The sequence below is a fragment of the Polyodon spathula genome, chromosome 9, assembly GCF_017654505.1.
Source record: "Polyodon spathula isolate WHYD16114869_AA chromosome 9, ASM1765450v1, whole genome shotgun sequence".
Classification (NCBI taxonomy): Eukaryota; Metazoa; Chordata; class Actinopteri; order Acipenseriformes; family Polyodontidae; genus Polyodon; species Polyodon spathula.
The window spans coordinates 250,957-272,278 of NC_054542.1; the positions used below are offsets into that span (position 1 = coordinate 250,957).

General features: G+C 38.3%; 1 protein-coding gene across 3 annotated transcripts; it reads right to left on the bottom strand.

Moving 5' to 3' along the window:
• Positions 1-64: 64 nt before the first annotated feature.
• LOC121321339 (RCC1 and BTB domain-containing protein 2-like) lies at positions 65-17,478 on the bottom strand. 3 transcript variants are annotated; one of them, XM_041260233.1, is made up of 12 exons: positions 17,174-17,478; positions 15,780-15,945; positions 14,279-14,429; positions 11,814-11,980; positions 11,013-11,171; positions 10,701-10,808; positions 9,962-10,104; positions 8,553-8,743; positions 7,155-7,281; positions 5,008-5,147; positions 3,521-3,651; positions 65-1,602 (listed from the first exon to the last, which is right to left on the bottom strand). In XM_041260233.1, exons 2-12 carry the CDS (start codon positions 15,903-15,905, stop codon positions 1,462-1,464), a joined length of 1,584 nt encoding a protein of 527 aa, XP_041116167.1. In that variant the 5' UTR covers positions 15,906-15,945; positions 17,174-17,478; the 3' UTR covers positions 65-1,461. The 3 variants fall into 3 exon arrangements, with proteins under 3 accessions (XP_041116167.1, XP_041116168.1, XP_041116169.1); XM_041260234.1 differs by lacking the exon at positions 17,174-17,478 and adding an exon at positions 17,038-17,126; XM_041260235.1 differs by lacking the exon at positions 17,174-17,478 and adding an exon at positions 17,023-17,114.
• Positions 17,479-21,322: the final 3,844 nt, after the last annotated feature.

Below are 21,322 nucleotides of genomic sequence, written 5' to 3' on the forward strand. Positions count from 1 at the left end.
TTGTGAAAAAATAGTTCAGATTTCATTGACCATGCATCGGGTAAAATATGAGAAAATAAGTCACAAAAAAAAAACATTTACAGTGTGATTTCTGAGAGCTCAGTTTATTTTCCATCTTGCTAGAAAATGTAAAAAGAACCTTGTAATACACAACACTATCAGCAGGATCTGTTGGCATGATAACATTTCTATATACTGTTTGACAAAAAATCACATGCAACAGATTCAGCAGTGAAGGAGAGGTACATGATACATTGTGGGAAACAGGCATTTGTTTGTTTTCCAGAGAACTAAGGTAGATTTTTAGCAATTTGTGATCCTTCTCTTAGTCAATACCAATAGCATTTTACTGAGGGATCTGTTCCTTTTAATGACATAATTAACCAACTTTATTTTAATAAGTGTATTTTTAAAACGTTACGCTACCAGTACAACTGCAGATTTGTTTCAACTGGACAGCTTTTAATAAACAATGTTTATATTGATTTTAAGAATAACTACCATAGACCAGTCAGGATCTACTGTCCTGTTGATAGGTGTCAAAATAAATAAAAAATAGGCCTTGGTTTCAAACCAAAAATATTCATGGAGAACCCCTGCTATAGAACAGGATTTTTAGTTATTAAATGCTGGGGGGAGAAGATGTAAGTAATTATGCTTTAATAAAAGTTTAAAAAAAATTAAACTCGGTACAAAAACAGATTAGAAAAAAGGTTTTCTGTCCTATCTGTTGCTGACCATCGATTTGCTTAGCTCCCAAGCTGCTGTCCATGTTAAATCTGTTGACCCAGATCATTTACTATCTCAGTTTTGATTCTCTGAAAAAAATAGATTCTTTTTTTCAGTTACCAACTTACTGTAACACTTAAATATTTACACACTTGTTTGCTGTTGTTGTCAAAGGTATGTGGTAAACAATATTAGTAAATTATTCAATACAGTTTAAATTTGAGAGCCATCTAATTTTGGGTCCCATTTTGTCAGTGTTGAAATTTTAAATACGCATAGTTTAAAAAAAAAACAAACAAAACACACTCTCACTCAATTTTTAGTAGGGTTAGTTAAATGTTTGCTTATCTACACCAGGCCCCATTGTTTGTGGCTGGCACGTTTTTAGACAAAACTTCAAATGCAGGTTGGTTGCTTGCTATTTACATATTTACATATTCTCCTGGTACTGTTTGTTGAAGTTTAATACAGCCCTTTAGCAATTAACAAAGTGACACTAATCATTTATTAAAATAGGAGATACATATACTAAAGCAGGATGTCTCTAAAATTCTGTCCCAGTATAATCTCAGTAGTTACTTCCATCAAGTTCCTTCACTTCAATCATGTACATGACACAACCCGGGGGGAAAAGATCTGAACAGTTCCATTCAAAACTATACATACAGCATGTCTGCTCACCACACCCAGCTTCCAGTGCTCGATGCTGCTTCATGGCCAGAGCTGACGGGTTCAGTTTTTGAAAGCTCCGTATCGGCTTGCTTTGCTGATGAAATTCTTCAGCAGGTCATGGTCCATTTCTGAAAAGGCCTGTGTCTGAGTCACTGCTGTCATGTGATTGACACAGAACTTGAAGCAAAACTCTTCTAAGTCCTAGAAATGAAGAATTCTGTTTGTTGAACATGGTTCCTTTCTTGATACAGATTATTACGCAGAAGTACCTAAACACTGCATATATCATGTAGGTATACTAAAATCCACAGTCACAGACACTTGCCTTTCTCACAAAACACAAAGTACTGGGACGATATCTAGAATATCAGAGTTTCATGCAACAGGAAATACACTTGAAGACCAGAGGAGACGAGTTGAACGCTCCAGGCAGTATTTCCTTGCAGCTCAGAATAACCATAGTAGGAATCTCAAGTAACTTCCTATTATCAAATGTGTTTTTACAAAAAACTGTAGTTCTGTATGGTTTTGAAAATTGTTATATTACATCCTGTTTTAGAATATAAATTAAACAGATTTTTTTTTTTTTCCCCATGGCAGATTTGCTAAGCTTATTCTCAGTAGAGACATTCAAATAAGAATCCTGAATTTTATAAGATGTAAACTTGTTAAATATAAAAAAATCCAGGGACTATATATTTTACAACCAAAAACACAATGTTTGCTGTAAACCTCCTTCCCTTATCCTGGATAATTACACTGCAGAAAAAAAGCTTAGTAAATCTGAAGTAGCCGGGTTTTTAAAAATATAACGTTATCTGTCCCCATGTGTTGCTACAACTGTTTATCGTACCTGTAATTGTTTTTTTTAATTAACATCCTGACAACTTTTTACACTTATAACTTTAAAGTCTGTTTCAAAGCTGTTTTCAAAATGGCTGCTCTAGTGCACTGGGATTTGAGATCTGTCCTTCAAATCGGTGGTTCTCAAACTTTTTGGACCTCCCCCTCCCCCTCCCCCTCTTGTCTGTGGTCCTTGACGGCCACTTGAAACAGACTTTAAAGTTATAGGTGTAAAAAAGTTGTCAGGATGTTAACAACGAAAAGCAAAATTCCAGGTACGCTATTTAAGCAACGCTATATTTTTCGTAACCCCGCTACTTATTCTTTAAGCCAGTCATACTATATTTCATACAATTCAGTTTACCGACGTGTTCTGTGTAACTCTTCTGATACTGAGTTTTTCATTAGGCCTACCATCACCTTACATTTTGATGAGGTTCTGAACCATAATGGGTGTTTTCTAATAACTTCAGTTGTCAAATTCCAAGTGTTTTGACTAGATTCAAACTAAACTCATTCGCACAGTATAGTAGATCAGAATATTTGCCATTGCTTATTACAAGGGCATATAGCTGATTGAAAAAAGTGTTTATTTTAATATTATTGACATTTTGTAAATACGCAGGTCTATACATATACGAGTTACATAAATACAGATTTTTGTATTCTTGATTTGATTACATACCGATATGTAGGCCTAAAACAAAACAGGCTGTTTCAACCAAAAATATATTGTCTAGCTGTGAAGCAGCACCCTGTGATGTTTAGATGGAGAATTAGTTCCCTATAGGGTCTAAAAGAGTCAGTGTCCTCAAAAGTCAATGGTAAAAATCATAATCTACTGGCATTTTCTGTAAAATGATATCAACTTAATAAAACAACACAATACTCTTCTACTGCTACATTTGGGCCCCTTAAATTAGACTAGTTTTTAAGGCTTATGTCCCTGCAGCGACATCATCATTTGGGTGTTGCGTGCACAGAAGGCTACATAAATTATGGAACCAAGTTGCAAACAGATAAAAAAATCATACTATAGAATGAAATTGAAAATAATTGCAGTACACTTGAACTAATACCCCTAACTCCTGTGGATCCTTATACCCTTCAACAAGTCTAAAGACACAGACCTTTTTCTTTTTGTCTGCTCCTTACTTCAGTGTTAGTGGCGACATGGGTCTCTATTGTACCAGTGTCATAATGGCTGGGGACAACTAATCTCTCAGTTTTGCAAACATTTACAGGGATTAAGTGCAGCCTGAATGGATCACCCTACCCGAGCTTCGTACTTGACTGCTGCTGATAGCAGTGTGATGGCATTCTCCTCCGAGATTCCCCTTTTGATGGTTTCCTGGCACAGCCTCTTCAGCCGAGTTTCTCTGTAATAACTGGCCAAGTCCAGGAGCCCTGCAACAACACCACCATTGAGAGTGCCAATTATTTAACCCTGATTTTCTTCCCAATTTAGAATGTCCAATTATTTTTTCCCCTCACCGCAGCAATTCTCCACACAGCTCAGGAGAACTGAATGTTCACTAGGCATCCTCCAATCCCACAACCTAGCCAACTGGTTCTTTTACACCCAGGAACTTGAGAGAGGATGTTCGTGTACCAGCTTCTAGAGGAAAGGCCAACCCTGCAGGGGTCTGTCTGAGCTCATCAAGCGCCTGGCCAGTTGGGTCTGCCGCAGCGTGATGAGGAGAAACATCCCATGCCGGTTGTGCCTCCCTAACCCGTGACAGCGCCACCGCCAAGGCGGCACCCCCAGCGAGGGCCGATGACTCTGCACAGCCAGGATGTGAACCTGCGCTCCCCTGACTGTATGACTCATCCTGCACACCACAAGACTGCGCTTTTACCAGGGAAACCACGTGGGGACACTACAAACATTTTGTTTAAAATGAATACAACAGATTTAATATACCAGAATATATTTTTTTAAAGAACACAACCAAGATGGTCCTGTTCTAAAGTCTTTGTTACAGGATGAATTTGTATAGGTACCACTACATGTTCAGCAAGTACTACATAAATTTAAAAATCATTTCCAGAATGTATCGTCCATATTCATTATAGGGATGGACAAATTGAAATAGAGAATTGCTTCATCAAATTAAAAGTTTTAAAAGCTATGTGTACCTCCAACATATCCCCATAATCTGGAATAAAAAGTTCCATTCAAATATATATATATATTTTTGTTATACTGAACAGATAATACAGACGGTCCACTATTTTCAACATGGACTCAAAAGATAATATTGCAAAATACTATTGTTTTTTTTTTTTTATTTAAATATTAAGATTTAAGAATAATTAGAAATCATAAAGACTGAGTCTATGTCAAAGCACTTGGTCTCTATGACACAGCCAGAGGTTACAACAGTAAAAGGGTTAATTTTTAATGGAAAATACAGGCAATGGAACTTAAGTAAGAAAATCAAAGAATACAGCTGTGTACCAAACATGACAGCGTTGATGTAGCCCTGAATATACAAAGTCACTACCACAAATGTTTTTAAGATACAGAATGATACTGACACCGTGGCTGGGGCAACTTTGCAAAAATGGGTCACAGAATGGTTTCAGTAATCCGTTGTGTATCTGCCCATCACATGGTTAGTAAAACAGAATGGAGGAACAACTTATATAACATCCCTATACATCCCTATGTTAAATAATATATTTTGCATATCAGATGTGGGATACAAGGTCAGGACTTCCTACAAGGAAATACGTACAAGTAACATTTTGTTATTTTACCTATTGCGTCTTCAGGAGCAAGGCTGACGCTGTCTGTGTACAGGTACTCCAGGAAGGCTCTGTAAACCAAGTAGGAGAACTGCTGGATCTCTATAGATTCTTCCTCGTTTTCGTTCAGTAGAGTTCGGAAGTGCTCACACCTTAAAACAAACAAACTTTTGTTTTAAAACCGCTATCGTTCAACAGAAGGGGTTAAAATGGGTTCAGGGCCCTTCTACAATTTATATTCAAGATGTGGCATGTATTTTATGATTCACAGTACATTCTTTAGCAGGTTATTGTGAAAGTCTTGTTCTTGGGAGAACCCCTAGGAGGTGGCTGATGATTTGGTTTATATCCTGGCTGTAGAGGTATTGGCTGATCAAATCAACCCTAGTGCTGGAGGTATAGGCTGATCAACACTAGTGCTGGAGGTACAGGCTGATCAACACTAGTGCTGGAGGTACAGGCTGATCAACACTAGTGCTGGAGGTATAGGCTGATCAACACTAGTGCTGGAGGTATAGGCTGATCAACACTAGTGCTGGAGGTATAGGCTGACCAACATTAGTGCTGGAGGTATCAGCAGTTTTCCTGGAACTCGCATATTTGCTGATTGAAATTCATTGAATTAAATTAAATGCCATCCTGACCTTGTGTAGTACATATACAATATTGTATAGGGAGTCATCCCAGACCAATCACCTAACAGCTTACACCCCACCCCCCTCCAATTCACACCAAGCTTGGTGCTCAGGGTTGTTCAAGGCAACACACGTTTTCAGCCTGATCGAGTAAAGGTGTATAAATGTTGCTTTTAGGAAGGCACCGTGGGCGTTCCAATAATACAGCCACTATAGTAATAATAAAACATTTCAAATGTAAATTCTACAGTCACACTTAATAAAGCAAAAGACCAATCACAGGCAAGTTTGTGTTTTCCGAATCAGTGACAGTTCTGGTGCCCTTGTTCAGTACATAAGACAGATCAGTGTGTGGTGCATGGAAAGAGACACAGGGATTATGCAGGTGCATCATCATTAAAGAAAAAGTTGCTCCTCGATGGTTTGTGTTGGAGGCTACCTCACTCGAATGGAACGTCACTTCCTTCTGATACAAACTATTCAATATGAGGAGATTTCAGATGACTGTATGACACTGATATCAGAGTCAACTATATATTAGATAAGGAATAATGTACACCCAGTGAGCATAATAAGGCTGTAATTCGATTGAGGCTTTCTGGCCACATATAAATCATGAGTGCTAGCTAGAGTGATTTATCAATGTCACAAGAAACCCAAGATAGAATGACAGCCTTATACGTACAGCTTCTATGTAATATGTACATATGTGTTATAACACATGGTGATATAACAGGCAGAAATTAATAGCAGTGTTTATTTTCAATAACTGAAGTAGTAGTGTTGAGAATAACATCAAGAGCCTCTGCTTTCTGAGGGCCATCAAAACTACCTAACATCCCATGGAGGGCATGTGGCTGAAGAAATTTCTTACAAAATGTGCTTCTTATTGTGAGGACTTGTGTTATTCTACTCTTCCAAAAATCTCTCCCTGTCTTCTGCAAATAAAAATGTATATTGATGGATTTTTGTTGTGTCCATCTCCTACTGGTAGTTTTTTTTTTTTATATAGTTATAAAAGTATCCCTAGTCTGAAACGCTAGGTCCTGACGTGTCTGTAGTCAACAGACAAAATATAAGGCAGAAGAGGAAGCAGGATCCCAACGGTCCCTTCCTTCCTCTGCCAGCCAGAAATTCAGCTGCGATTTCCAAGAGCCATTGCAAAGAGCAGGCAACTTCAACGTATTAGAATTCTGAGCACCAAAACCCTTCTAAACAGGATAAATATATTCTTGGCTGCTGATCTAACAAATTTGTGCAGACAGTTTTCTTGAACTGTAGCGTGGTTTTCATTTTTTATTTTAATTAGTAACTAGACACCAGCATGGTTAGAAACAATAGATATATAGATGTGGAGGTCAAACTGGAACACAAAAAACACTGTGTGAATTTAGCTACTTTAACCAAGTACCCATGTGTCAGTAAAATGTGAATCCACTGCCACGACTGTAAATAAGTACAGTCAGCTACGATTTGAACCTGTCAATACCCATTTACATGCAGCACTTCATTACAGCGCAGTACCTGATTTTGAGAAGGGCCTTGTGCACATGAATAGATTTCCCATCCACCAAGAATTTGAGGTCCGAGGTTTCAGGGCTATCAAACTCTTTCTTCAGGGACTGGGCGACTGTTAGGTAATCATCTCGCTCTGGAAAACAGGAAAAACATTTCATGGAACAGTGTTGTACAGCTGCTTTTTATTGCCACATGAAAATGTATGTTTAACAAATTAAACGTTGAAACCATCTTGGGTTTATTCAATGACCTTGAGTTTTTTTTTTTCATATTTACACAGTAATAAACTAAACAGACTCACCTGCACTTCAGGTGTTTGTTTGTACTCTACAACGACTCAAGATACTATAATCTACCTTTTTGGTTTAATGTTCAGTAGAATATTTATTTCAGTTTACCTGTTTAAACTTTTACAGCCTTAGTCACCTCAACAATCCTTAGTGTCTCTACCTACATAACATTACATTTCATTAAAGCATTCATAAGCAGAGACGAGGATGTTAGAGCAACACCATTTTAGCTAATTTTGCGATGTCGATTTGCAACCTAAATACAATCAACTCGCATTGATGTGAATTTCAAGATACCAGGGGGAAAAAAATGTGTCATCAGTAGAATTATTTTCAGGAGTCTAGGCCAAATGCACATTGTCAGTTGTTATTGAAAATGCAATAAAAAAGTAAACATTTCTAAAACAATTTAATAAAAACAAAAGTTGCAAAGGCATCAGTAAGTTACAGTACTGCACTTTTAAATCGTTAAAGCTAGCATGAACTACATTTGAAATCTGCATGTCGCAGCTGCTGTGCTAATTTCTCAGCTTTGTGTTTTACAGTGCTTCCAGATACAGACACATTCTGATCACATTGTCTGCATTGTCACATTGTCTGCAACATCAGGGCATTGTGCAAAATCGAAAAACGCTGACAACTTGCATCCACAGTTTGCTGTTCATAGACCTGTATTATTTTATCCTGTTTCTTAAGAATGGTTGAGAAAGTGTTCACAGGAATGTTGAAATCTGCAGCAACAACTTTATTTGTTCTTGTACAGTGGTGCATTATCCACCGCTTTCAACACCTCCACTTTTGTCTGCAAGGATAGTGCAGGTTTTTTGCACTGGTCACTCATTTCAATGCTTCATGGGAATAACATTGATGCGTGAGCACTAAGGCAACTTGAAATGTATCATAGGATCAGGGACCATGTAGAAAAATTCGTAGCATCAGAAAATGTGTTTAATCAGAGTTTGTTTGAATTAACTGTATTAGGTAATTATGCATTATACTGTATACATCACATACAAGTTATGGTGTTTGAGTTTCCTGAAAACCACAACAGTAACAATTATCTCAGCTAGAAACCATGGCAATTCATTGCTGACAATTAGAAGGGAAGCCTCACCCACAGTGAGGAGCCTCCACATGATTGCAGGTGTGGCAAAGCAGGCGAAGACATCGTCAGTGCAGGTGAAGTGAGTTAAGTGTGGGCTGACGATGGCTTGCCCCCGGCACTGACCCCACATCAATACCTGACCACTCTGTGTCTTGGCCGCTGACGTGTGTGTGGAGTGGCAGGCAGCAACCTCAATCACCCTGTGGGGAGATGAAGACAGATACAGTCAGCTATAAGAGGAGAACCAGAGGGCTGGGGACAAAACTCAACCTGCCCATAACTTACTATACAGTCATAGCCTGTAGAGGCACCCTACACCTAATATAAGATCAGTTAAGAAAACATGTTAAATACATGCATTTAATGAACATTAACCACCAATGAATATGACAAAGAAAATTACGGGTACAGCAGGTAGGAGAATCGTTCGAGCAACAACAAAAAATTCCAAGATTAACAGCCAAAGACGTAAAAACTCAGAAGCTTCAGGCATAATGCTGCACAAAAGAACTGTGCAAAGGCATCTAAACACAGAGGAGCTGTAGACCTTGCTGCAAACAACTTTTAAAGAAAATTTGCCAAGAAATATAAACAGGGATCTGAAGCATCCTTCAGCAAAATTCTCTGGTCCAATGAGATTAAATATAACTTTCCCCCAGAAATGGACCACTGTATGTTTGGAGAAAAAAAAGGGGTAGCCTTCAATGAAGAAAACCTTGTATCTACAGTTAAACATGGAGGTGGTTCAATCGTGATACGCGGGCGTTTCAGCAGTTCAGGGACTAGAGACAATGAAGACTAAAGATCGAATGAATGCAGCATGTATCAAAACATTCTACAAAGTATAATGATACCATCTGCTCGTAGGCTGATTGGCAGACCCCAAACATACAGCTAAGTCAACTCTGCAATTCTTGAAGAAAACGAAGATAAATGTTCTGGAATGGCCTTCGCAATCCCTAGATCTCAATCCAATAGAAATGCTTTGGAATAATCTGAAAAAAGCTGCAGCCAAGCACGGTGTATCCAATCTGTCTGAGCTGAAGAAAATATGCACGAGAATGTTTTTTGATAAAGATTATTTACAATTAGTAACAGTTAGTTACAATGTAAAACAAATGTTCTGTCTTCTATAATTTGATAATATTTTACATTTGTTAAAACTGTACTTGTCTGTTGCTGGTTTTCAGCTCCTAGTGCTGGTCAAAACAAAGCTGGTTCAATAGAAAATTACAAAATTCAATTAACAAGGTGTGGTGTCTTGTGTTACATTTTACAGGAAACAACTGACAATCCCAGCCTTTTTAAATGTATAAGAACCATTTTAAACCACATGGGGCTCTTTAACACACTGTAAAAAAATATTCCCAATTGAAAAGAAACAATGTTACTAAATGCTTACTAAGTTGCTGTTTTACCTTTCTTTGTCCAAATTTAAAAGCACTGGGGAGGACTGATTACTCTTATTGCCGGTACCCAGCTGACCATAAGAACTAGCACCCCAGGCATAGACTAATCCCTCGTCAGTCAGCGCTAATGTGTGTGCATAGCCACAGGCAATCTGCAAATTAAGAAACAATTGTCAGCTTCAGGAAGCAATCGATCAGACCATCAACAAACACTAAATGGAGTCAGTCCTCAAGCTTCTTATGTAAAGTTTACGGTTAACATGTCTGTAACATTCCTTTTAAGGATACATTCCTAGTAAAGACAATTCGGAATATTAATGCATTTCTTAGTGTATCCAGACCATGCATCCTAAAACAATGCTGTTTCCACTGCTCATTTATGACCCAAAATATCTGGACAAATATATTGCTGCAATACACATAACTCGGGCTACAGCAAAGGTAAAACAATGCATTTCTTTAAGACACTAAGCTCCAGTACTTGTATATTACAGCTCAAGGTTCAATTGAGTAAAAAAAGTTTTCTGCAGCAGTTATGCAAACAGTACCTAATAACAGAACGACTGCATATCCACAGCATCTTACAACAAATGCTCAAGCCCAGCTGTTCCTTAACATCTAGGGCCTTTGTTATCCCATCCATATTACAAGAATCAATTTAAAGTTTGAATCAATTTGAATAAATAGGTCACTATGAAACAGTACCCTCGGAAACTGAAAAACAGAAGGGGGGGATCGAGCACCTCACCTGGACTATGTTGATCCCCTGCAACGCTGCTATTCTACAGGGGGTTTGCTGGTTCCCATTGTTGCCCACCCCTAACTGACCATTGCAGTTGTAACCCCAGCCATAAGCCTAGAAATACAAGGAACAGTATTTGACATGATTTGTTATATTTGCTTTTTACAAATCTACAAAAGGGAGGGCATCAGATTCGTTCCAGTTTAAATAACAAAACGATTAAAAAAAACAGCACTACTTGTTTAAATGTAATTTGCAGCTGTGTGTTTGTTGAGACTGACACAGCATTGTCTCCCCAAGAGGACAAAGAGTACGCACTTCTCCACTGTCCAGCACAGCCATGGAACAGAGCTGTCCACAGGCAATATTCACTACAATCTTGTTCTGTAAACAGCTGCTCACTCGTCTAGGGGTTGGCTGGTTTGCTGTAGATCCAGAGCCAACCTGACCAGAGTTGTTGTAACCCCAAGCATAAACCTGAGAAAAAAAGGAAGCTATAGGGTCATGTGTTTTCAGTTCAGTTTTGTTTGGTTTGGTTTCACTTTTTTTTTTTTATCTACACTACTGCAATTTACAAGGGTTGCATATTCAATTTGAATACAGTGCGACCTCTTATTTTGTTTACTGCTCTGTCACAATTTGAATACACGCATCACTCTACTCGAATTTAAGATGCAGGCCACTTCTAAGAAGAACAAATTGGTTTAAAAAGTGTGTCTTAAATTCAAAGGAATAAGGTACTTACAGAACGCTAGCAAGAGCAAAGGGATCTATAGATCACATCTGTAGGCTCCTGCTTTAGTTAATTTTGCTCCCCACTGTTGTCTCACTACTAAGGCATGGGCCTATGCATATCACATCAGTTTTGCACTGCCAGAATCATTTTTTGTATTTTGCTTCACTTCTGTACACAAGCAGTGTATTGTCGTTCCAAAAAGACTGATTTTAAAATGTCAGCAGTTACAAAAAAAGATCTGGGTGCAGGAATTTTCTGGGGCTTCAAAATTCCCACGAGGAGAAAAACTACTGAATGTGGACCCATCAAATTCTAAATGTTACATTTGAAAGGGCAAGGCAGTTGGTGAATCTTCTTTCTTTCAGCAGAATTGTGATGTTTACCTCTCCATCAGAGGTCAGTGCTATGGTGTGATGGGAGCCACAGGCAACCTCTGTGATCTTTTTGCTGAGTAGATTGGTGGAAACCTGGGCGGGGGTCAGCCCCTGGTTTGTAGTGCCATTCCCCAACTGACTGTAGCCGTTGTGACCCCAGGCATATACCTCTCCATCTGTATAGCAAGAAAAAGAGAAAACTAAATAGACATGGACTATGCTTTAAATAGACAGGAAAACAGAGTTAAATGAGTAGCAGTGATATTTCAAACCAACAGCTGAATAACAACCTGGGTATGTGGAGAACACTCCGGCTTAGGAAACACCCTTGTGCTGAAACAGAATTGTCCCATTGAAAATACTCTGCCTAAAGGAACAAGAACTTCACTTAAAAGAACCCCTTTTTGGCACAGGCAGTGATTTGTTGCTAACCAATTCAAAACTCAAGCAGTACTGTTTTGTAACTCCATCATCAAACTCAAATGGTTTATTCAATCTTTTCAAACCTGACTTGTCGCGAGACTAATCTAGAGCTGCTGCTGCATTTAATGTGTGTAGGACTGCTGCTTTAATACCCATTGCTTTAAAATTCTTTCTTATATTCATAATTACTGTTAGAGCCACTGCTGCATTGTTACTGTATGTAGGGATGCTTTGTTAATTTAGTTTGTCAGTTATTCTATTATAGTTTATTAACATACGTTGCCTATTGCATTATTATCTTCATTTCATATGTTCATGCACGTGCGTCACGATATAAGTAATACATACATTTGTATTTATTGATTCATATTGTGAATGGCTTTGGAATATTGTGTCCGGTGCTCAACTCTGTCTTCTGTTAAGAGAACATTTTGCTTGCTTCCCGAGGGATGTTCTCTTATCCAGAGATTACTGTACTATATTTTACCAGGGAAAAGCAGCTACAAAGGCCCAATATCCCCATCTGACTTGAGTACAACTGCCTAATTAAGCATGCAGCAGAGCAAAATATAAGAAACAAAACTAAGCTAGCATACAACCCTAAAATAACATTTTCTTGTGTCACTGTGTTCCTTGTATTTTTTGCAGGCTTTTAGATGTAATAGTGTTAAGTGTCAACAAATGGTTAACAAGTAATAATGCTAATAAAGCTATAAGATGATAAGAAAATGGGTTTAATACGTTGTTTGCATTAGTCTTGCAAATGACCATCCCAAATCAAAAGGACAGACCCAGGCTTTAGCATTTTGAAATAGATCATTAGCAAGTTGGGCCAAGAAAACACTGTTTGGCCCTTGCTTCTACACCATGCAGTGCCATTAGTTCAGCTCTCACTTGGTAGTGGTCAGCTGTCTTTGTTAAATGCCCAGAAGACCAAAAAAAAAGTTTAATGCAAACTGTACAAGCGACTATCATGGAGGCACAACCAATCTCCGGGATCACTTGACAAGCGTAAGGTCATATTATCAATATTTTTAGTATTAGTAAAATGTGACCAATAACCTGCTTGGGACAGGGACTGTTAAATAAAGCTTTGTTTTGCCTGAGTCCCCTGCAATTGGTGCTGCAAGCTTACTGTATCTATTGCAAGCAGCATCAAGTGTAAATAAATGTTTATTTTTATTGAAATTAATAAAAATACAATTACTGTTCTATAAAACATATTTAAACTACATGTGAATGTTTCATTCCATTTATATAGCTTACCTGTAAAATAATAGGATTTTCAATCAAATAAACAAGTAGCTACGGTGACGTCACCAGTAAATTATGCAAATTAGTACCATCGAAGTTTCTAACCTTCCTTCGGTAATGTGTTCTGAACAATCGAAGGTCAAAATGTACCCTTCGTTGCAGCCCGAGAGAGTTGTGACAGTATGGAATGGGTACCTGCAAATATTCTGTTTGTCTTTTTAATTGCCACTGTATTTAATGTAGTATTTAATGTTTTACGCACTTTCCTCTGTATTTAGTGTACTATTTCATGTATTATGCTACAATCACATATTATGTACTTTCCACTGTATTTAATGTATTATGCTATGTTTTTTTTTTACTGTATATCATGTATTATGCATTTCTTTGTATTTGAAGTATTATGGATTTTCTTGTATTTACTGCATCTTGTAAAGAGCTTTGTGATGGTGGTCCACTATGAAAGGCGCTATATAAAATAATGATTGATTAATTGACTGATTGCCTCCCTCCACTGTTGTAAATGTTTGCATGATCCACGCAGTACTTTACATGACCTTCACATCACAAAACAGCAAGAACAACTCTAGCACAGTTTACATCTCATATCTCTTGTGGAAATAATAAAATAGCACCAGAAAAAACGTACCTTACCCTTTCACACCTCCGTCTAGCCTCACCAGGCATGAATGACTTTGCGGATATGAAAATAAAGAAGCAATCGACCTACTATAGTTTTACCTCTGCAAATGTATCACACTAACAAGGATTCAAACAATATTTGCTATCCCTCTCACCTGCAGTAGCAAGAACAACATGAGGTCCTGTTCCATAACTCAAGGACACAATCTTCTTTCCACACAATGCATCTATTCTCCTGGGTTCGATAGTGTTCTGAATATCGCCTGTGCCAAGACAGCCACTGCAGTTGGTGCCAAGAGCAAAAACCTGCCAAAAATTGTATTTAACAAGTCTTTTTAAAACAATCAACATGACAATTGGCAAACAATTGGCTCCCCACTATAGCGTTATAAAGGGTGAGCACCCTATGTTGGAAATGTTTTATATTTGCTAACATTGAATATAGATAATTTATATCAATGAATCATAACAAATTTAGATCCATGTTTTGCTTTTATACCATTCATTACTATAAGCAAAGATGAAATTCCACTCCACGACCGTATCAACTATCTACACAGCTGTCATAAGCTTACAGTGAATATAAAAAATGGGCATATTTTTTCTTTACAGTTTACCAAATTACTGGGGTGAAAAATGTCTTTTTGGAAGCACCAATAGCTTGTACACTAGAGATTTGTAAAATGTGATCTACATCATCTTTTGACAACAAATGTACTGAAAGAAAAACCCATGTATAAGATTGGAACAATAACCTAAATTCCAATTTTTAGCCACGAGTATCAGGAATTCATTATCAAAAGTGTCTCACCCAGAGGATTTGAATGTTAACCCTACCCTTACAATTGCCCACAGTGTTTGTGGGAAGTCGATACGGGTCCACATAATCACATCATTTTATGATAGTTATGCCCCCCAATACCGATCTCACGTGGGTCATCAATTCTTTAATGATTCAATTCTAAACGAAGTCGAAGATTGATTGTAAAGACCTAACAAGAAACAGATCTGTGTTCCGACAAGTAGAGGTCATCTCCACAAGTGTTTTCATTTATTTACCAGTGCTCACCTGTTATAACGCGCCTCGTTATAGTGCGGAATCAGTTATAACACGGTAGGGTCGTGGCTCCCATTTACTCCATAATGCCATTACAGTAGCCCTTTTATACTAAGGTTATAAGGTGGAACACAAATAGCACGGTCTTGTAACTATGGCTCCCTACTATAGCGTTATAAAGGGTGAGCACCCTATGTTGGAAATGTTTTATATTTGCTAACATTGAATATAGATAATAAAATATTAGATCATGTTTAGACTTTGTTTTTATTAATTCATTACTATAAGCAAAGATGAATTCCACTCCACGACCTTTCAACTATCTACAGCTGTCATAAGCTACAGTGAATACCAAATGGGCAATATTTTTTCTTTACATTTGACCAAATTTACTGGGGTGAAAATGTTTGGAAAGCACCAATATATATATAAATTTTTTTTAAATATATAAATTTTCAATTATGTCATAATTGTCACCATGGTATGTGAACTTGCTATCACATTGCTAGGCTAAAAATAAAAGCGCCTGATCAACTTAACCTGGATAATCTTATTCTAAACTCCAAAAGAAAACATCCCCCTAATATTAACCAACTCACTTCATCGTTTACAGTAACATAGAAGGCCTCGTTTCCAGCACTGCCATAGACACATGCCTGCTGAATCAACCTCAGTTCCTCTGGTGGAAGCAGGGCAAACACCGGCCACTTTCCAACATCTAGCATGATCAGGAGCCTTTAGTACAGTCACTCAGAGTCGAGTTACCTAAGAACGCACAATCAAAACATCACAAAAGAAATGCAGATAACACTGGGGTTAGGATGAAGAATCCATGGTGGTATGCAGGGCAGTTTTAATGTACTGAAATTGATCAGAGGGGAATATTGATCAATGGTTTCCATTGCAAACCTCTTTATAGAAACATGCAGCAAAATCTGAACAGACAACGTCTTTTGATCCATGTGAAGCAGAAAATGTGTACAGTATGTATGGAATAACATACCAATTTAGTACTATTAACCTTTACTGCAGGAATGAGCCATTTTACAGTTAAATATATTTTATTTTACTATGAAAATCTGCCTTTGCATTTGCTTCAAAATATGGGCAAAATAAGTTTACTTCCTGTTCGACAGTTATTAGGACACCACACAGATCAGGGGGGATAATATCTAGCACTGCACAGGAAGTGAACTCATCATAGTTCTGTCACAGGAGACACGGAGCTGGTTTATACCACTATTCCTTACCCCATATTGTAAATACAGTTCATGCTTATAATGGGCGGTTTATATATATATATATATATATATATATATATATATATATATATATATATATATATATATATATATATATAGACACACACACACACAGAGGTTGTGACGGAGATGTGTTTAAAAAAGGAATAACACGTTAAACACTGCTTCTTCTTGTCAGAGGATGTGGAAAAAATATACAGTATATTACCGAAAATGTATTCTCCACAATCAGACACCAAATACGGCTACATCGTTTCAAGTAATTTTACACACTGCTGTTTATAATTTAAGTTCTAGTTATAGTGTATACATTTTTACTCATTAAATACATAACCTGACATATGACATGCAGCTCGAAATTAAGATAACTTTGAGGATGAAAATCAAATAACTACTGCAAATATATTCAACGTGATTTTATAACCACATTTACACAGAAGTATACAAATGTGCACGACTGATTATTGGGGTGATACATACATTTGTTCTTCAAAAAAAGTCACCTGTGTGAATCTAACACATGCATTTCAACTGTTACCGTTACTTAAAAGAAAAAAAAAATATTGCCAAAATGACTTACATAACAGCAACACACCTTTTAACAACACGAACTAAGCTTACAGTGACAGCTGATACTCCGGCATTCACGTATGGACGGCATTACTGCTACAGGAACAATGTTTGAACAACAATCAGATAGTCCCACTACACAAAGAGGAAACATTAATTACCATTAGGAGTTTCTGCTGCAGGTTGTCATCAACGTTCTATTTTTATCATGGGGGCTAAAAAAAAGTGAATACCAAATTCATGCATATTTACAGACACACGATGTTCAATACTGATACAAAACAACGTTTCTCTCTTGTTTTCATTTTCTACGACAGTAGATTTCCTGGCTGCTCAGACGTGGCCAATACCCACCGAGCGCATAGATCCATCGTGTCTATCGGCCATCCATATTATCGTTTTGTCTGGAATTCTTTTTTTAGCAACAGATTGTTAAGCAGCGTAAACTATGCAACCGCATTAACATGCTGATTTGTTAAACCCTTTTAATGTGAGTAGATGTGATAGTAGTTGGAGGCGTCTTCCCTATATCACAAAAGCTACATAAAGCTGAGTCGTTTGGGTTGTATTTTGTAATTGTGTAATTAGTGGGCTAACTGTAAAATGCTGGTAAAGAACAAAAACATTTAACACTAGGTGTGATTTTTAGTGAATTAGTTTTGAAGTTTATAGTGTAGGTTTTCTAAGGCTGATAGACAACATAATTTTTCAATCTGTTTAAACCAGCAGACAAAGAGAGGGATGAACCAAATGTAACAGATATTATAGCTGTAAATGCTGACTGCACACAGATTATGCATATGATTGGCTGCGTGAACAAAATTGCCCATTTGTTACATGGCTAGTTATGAGGACAAGTGGAATACAGACCTGAATCCCCTTGTGAATCAGAATAATCATAAGAAAAGAGGGGATTTGGATTGTGAAACCAGAGCTCACCCATTGGTCTTCAATCCTCGTGCAGCTATGAGCTGACATTTGAGCTGGGAATTTCACATTTTGTTGGAAACAAGAAAAATCATTGATAAAAAACATTATGAATAAAATAAAATAATAACAAAACCATAGGGTGTATCATGTTTACATTCAAAATTTTCTGAACAGAACATAAGAACATAAGTAATTCTAGAATGAGAAAAGGCCATTCAGCCCATGCTTTGATGCAAGCGTGGTTCATTAGCACTCACGAGAGGAAAAACAAAAAAAATCTCTAACCAAGGTAGTAGGGAAAATGAAACCTCTGGGAATCTGTAGCTAAACGGACCGCCCTTCCTCCAGACGGCTAGCTAAAGGTCACAGAGAGTGTTATACAGCATTGCTCATGACAGCATCCAGTTTATTCTTGATGGAGCTGATAGTCTCTGCTTCAACAACTCTGTGCGGCAGCCTGTTCCAATGGTTCACCACCCTTTCTGTGAAAAAAACTCCTTCTTCCAAACAGGGCCCCTGGTTCTGTTCTCTGTGACCTGTGAAAAATAATTATCAGCAGTTACTTTGTTAAATAAACCCTTTGACAATTGTATATACCTCTATTAAGTTGCCTCTGGCTCTCCTTTCTAGGCTATACTGATTCAGCTTTTTCAATCTATCTTCATATGACATGCCCTTCAATCCTGGAATTAATCGTGTTGCTCGCCTGTGTACTCTCTATAATGCCCCTACGTTTTTCTTATGATATGGGGACCAGAACTGTACACAGTATTCTGTGTGTGATCGTACCAGTGCATGATATAATTTTTATATAACTTCTCTAGATCTGTCTTGGCTATATAACCTAACATTCTGTTTGCCTTTTTTTTAATGCTTCTCCACACTGTCTAGTTGGCTTAAGAGATTCCACTGCTACCCCCAAGTCCTCCTCTATTTTGTTACTATTCATGCTGTGCAGCCACTAATGTTTTTGCACCCTATGTGCAAGACTTTGCATTTATTCACATTAGATTTACTCTGCCAAGTGTCAGCACACGCTTGAATCTTGTCCAAATCTCTTTGTATTAAAGTAGATGATTGGGAGTTGGCTACCCCTCCCAGTTTTGTGTTGTCTGCAAATTTGCATAGTTTGCTGATTATGTCTTGGTCCAAGTCATTTATATAGATGAAGAATAGCATTGATCCCAATACTGTTCCCTGTGGTACCCCACTTGTTACGTTACTCCAGTTTGATGCCTGTCCTCTAATTATAGCTCTCTGCTTTCTATTTTGTAACCAGTTATGAAACCATGCTGCTATTTTACCATGATTTTACATGTGATTGATGTTAAACTTGTAGGTCTGTAGTTCCCATAGTTTAATTTATCTCCCTGTCTTTTTAATATAGGAAAAGCATTGCCAATTTTCCAGTCCAGTGGAATCTCCTTTGTTTATAGATTTGTTTAACATATAACATGATGGTTTAAAAATCTGCTCTCCACTCTCCCTAAGGTTTCCTAGACAGATTCCATCAGGCCTGGGGAATTTGTTTATTTTAAGTTCCGCTAGCTCCCTTTGTACTTCATTCTCTTCTATAACAAACTCTGCTAAAGATGTTGTTTGTGTACATTCTGTTAACTTTGGTATGTTGTATAAATCCTCCTTTATAAATACAAAATATTGATTGGGTACATCTGTGATTTAGTAGCTTTACTATGCCCGGGGGTGCAGCCTCGAGTCCATTTCTCTTTTTTTCTGAGCCCACTTTAATGACTAGATGTAAAAAAATAGGTGCCATCTACTCCACTTGGATTATATATATATAAAAAAATAAACTAGCAAGGTACTATCGGCAGACTGTCAATCAAAACACACATTTGCAAATCACAGTCGACAGATTGTCTATCTGGTGGCGGGATGCAAAGCGAGCACTCTTACAATAGATCAGTATTAAGGTCATGTGATTGCTGTGCTGGGAGATGTGATACTAAAGGCGTAATTTTGTGAGCCCGAACAGACCAAACAGAACTGGACACCTGATTTTGTGAAACTGTTCACCGTCCTGTCGTGGGGCTTGTTCAGTCGATCAGCCTGGTGTGCTCGAGGCAAGGGCGCTGGAACTAGGGGTGCTGGGGTGCGGTAGCACCCTCTTGGCTTTGCATGGCTTCCATCATATACAGGGGTTACAGTTTTGTTTAATGGCTTTCAGCACCCCCACTTTCCAAATTGTTCCAGTGCCACTGTCTTGAGGAGCAGATCCACACGGTGAAACATGGTGGCTAAAAGTTTAGCATCACCTACATTTTCTTTTTGGATTGAGACATAATAAAAATTAAAAAAACAAAACTAGATTAACATAATTTAGATATTTTATTTAAGATTATGTAATCAAAGAAGCTACAAGATGATATTGCAAACCTCTACTGGAAGCCATAATGGTTGTACAGTACAGTAACCTCCACCACTGGCGGATTAGCTGTACCCATCTGTAGCTGTTTCTGTCTAACACGTTACAGCAGGTATATAAAATATAAAAAATACATCCCATCAGGACTTCTGCTTATCATCCACAGACGGACAGTTTGGTGGAACGCTTTAATCAGACCTTGAAGCAGATGTTGAGCTGTTTTGTAACGCAAGAGAAAAAACATTGAGCATTGCTTCTTCCCTACCTCTTTTTTGCAGTGAGAGAGGTGCCGCAGAGTTCAACAGGGTTCTCCCAACCTCAGTTGAAAACTGACGTTGTGGGTACGCCGAGGTCAACTAAAAGGAACTTCAGAGGACCGCAACAGGGAAAGCAAGTTTTTGATCCGTCAGCAAAGAGGAATGAAAAATTAACTCCTACCTGTTTTCGCTGCCTTGAAACCGGGCATTCGCCGCAGTCCTGCAGATATAAAGAATTCCAGTGCAGGGCCTGTCAACAGTGAATGGGCCTGCAAAAGCAAGTCACACTTGTCGAAATGGGGGAACCAGCCGCGTACCTCCGCCAGCCCCGTCACATAGCTGCTACGGCTGCAGCAACAATGAAAAAGATAGAGAAACTGATTTAGGACTTTATGCTGTGAACTCTGATAATGAGTGTGTAAAACCGTACATGGGCGGAGCGGGCGTGGCATCCCTGGACAGTGCAAGGCATGCATCCTTGGGAGGTGCGGGTGTGGCCAACAGCGCAGGAACCTCTGGCCAGGGTGGCAGAGGCCAGACTTCGTCCTCACTGTCGGCCGGTGGAGGCAGTTCCAGCTCCTCTGGTGGTGGAGGCTGGTATAAAAACCTGTTTTCCTCTAGCAGCAGGGCTGGGGCTGAGGTTGCTGCCGGCTCCACCGACAGCAGGGCTGGTGGCACTGCCGGTTCCTCCGACAGCAGGGGTAGGGTAGGTGGCATTTCTGGCTCTTTCGACAGCA

What these genes read in the sequence shown, in the direction of transcription:
- LOC121321339 (XM_041260233.1), bottom strand. Translation starts at nt 15,905, where the DNA reads ATGCTAGATGTTGGAAAGTGGCCGGTGTTTGCCCTGCTTCCACCAGAG. An exon ending in CACTGACCTCTGATGGAGAG is followed by an intron (nt 11,172 to 11,813) that starts GTAAACATCACA and finishes TTTTTTTCTCAG; the next exon opens with GTTTATGCTTGGGGTTACAA. An exon ending in AGGGGATCAACATAGTCCAG is followed by an intron (nt 10,105 to 10,700) that starts GTGAGGTGCTCG and finishes CTTAATTTGCAG; the next exon opens with ATTGCCTGTGGCTATGCACA.